General features: G+C 51.9%; 1 protein-coding gene across 1 annotated transcript in view; it reads right to left on the bottom strand.

Moving 5' to 3' along the window:
• NWD2 (NACHT and WD repeat domain containing 2) overlaps positions 1–284 on the bottom strand; it is a 111,194-nt gene extending 110,910 nt beyond the window's left edge. Inside the window, exon 1 of the mRNA XM_019525849.1 lies at positions 256–284. Within this exon, the coding sequence (XP_019381394.1) occupies positions 256–284 (29 nt within the window). The remainder of the gene's footprint in view (positions 1–255) is intronic.
• Positions 285–803: the final 519 nt, after the last annotated feature.

Raw genomic sequence — 803 nt, 5'->3', positions numbered from 1 at the left:
GGGGGGGGGGGGTCTGGGAGTAGCAGCATAGGAGTTTGGGAGAGATTGGGGGGGCAGCAGGCTCTGCGTTGGGGGTTAGGTAGGCAGGCAGGGTGGATGAGGTCTGGGAGGGCTTGGCAGGATTTGGGGGGCAAGTGAGGTTCCCTCCCCTTCACTCAGGACCAGGGGCTATTTTTATCCCCCCCAAGTCCTCTCCCCAGACAAACAGCCAATCTGGTAAATCAGTCCTTTCCGAGCCCACCCACCCTGACTTACTTTGGTTGACTCCCAACATGGGTCAACATGGGTAAAACCTGCATAAAGAGAGGCTTGTGGGATGGAAAGCTTGGGGGGGGGGAGGGGGCGGTGGCTGGTCTGTGGGGATGGAGGTTGTCCATCTGGGGGTGGGGCAAGAGGCTGGGGGGATAAAAATAACCCAGTGCCAGGAGACGGGTGGATAGGAAAGAGCAGCCCCAGGGCTGGGGCCACCAGCTGGGCTTTCCTAGTCCTAATGCTATACTGGGAACTGTACAGAAGTTCAATTAGATGGGTCTTGCTTGCCAGACCTGAACTAAGTCAGACTATGTTTGAGGTACAGTTAACTTAGAGCAGCCTGGTCATTTTCAGACCCATCTAACCTTCCTGAACTGGTGTACAGTTTGCTCTTAGATTGACCTAACTAGGGATCCAAGTATAAAGTCCATACCTAGGCAAACTAAGATCAAGAGGCAGTTTAACCTCCCGAAACATCTGTATGTACCCAGAGAGAGAGAGAGAGATTGTAGTCTAGATTTAAAAAAAAATTCACATACAAATCAGTTTTA

The sequence above is a fragment of the Gavialis gangeticus genome, unplaced genomic scaffold (assembly GCF_001723915.1).
Source record: "Gavialis gangeticus isolate Ggan-Ray unplaced genomic scaffold, GavGan_comp1, whole genome shotgun sequence".
Lineage (NCBI taxonomy): Eukaryota > Metazoa > Chordata > Crocodylia > Gavialidae > Gavialis > Gavialis gangeticus.
The sequence above is the reverse complement of the archived record's forward strand: the minus strand, read 5'-3'. Positions and strand labels throughout refer to the sequence as shown.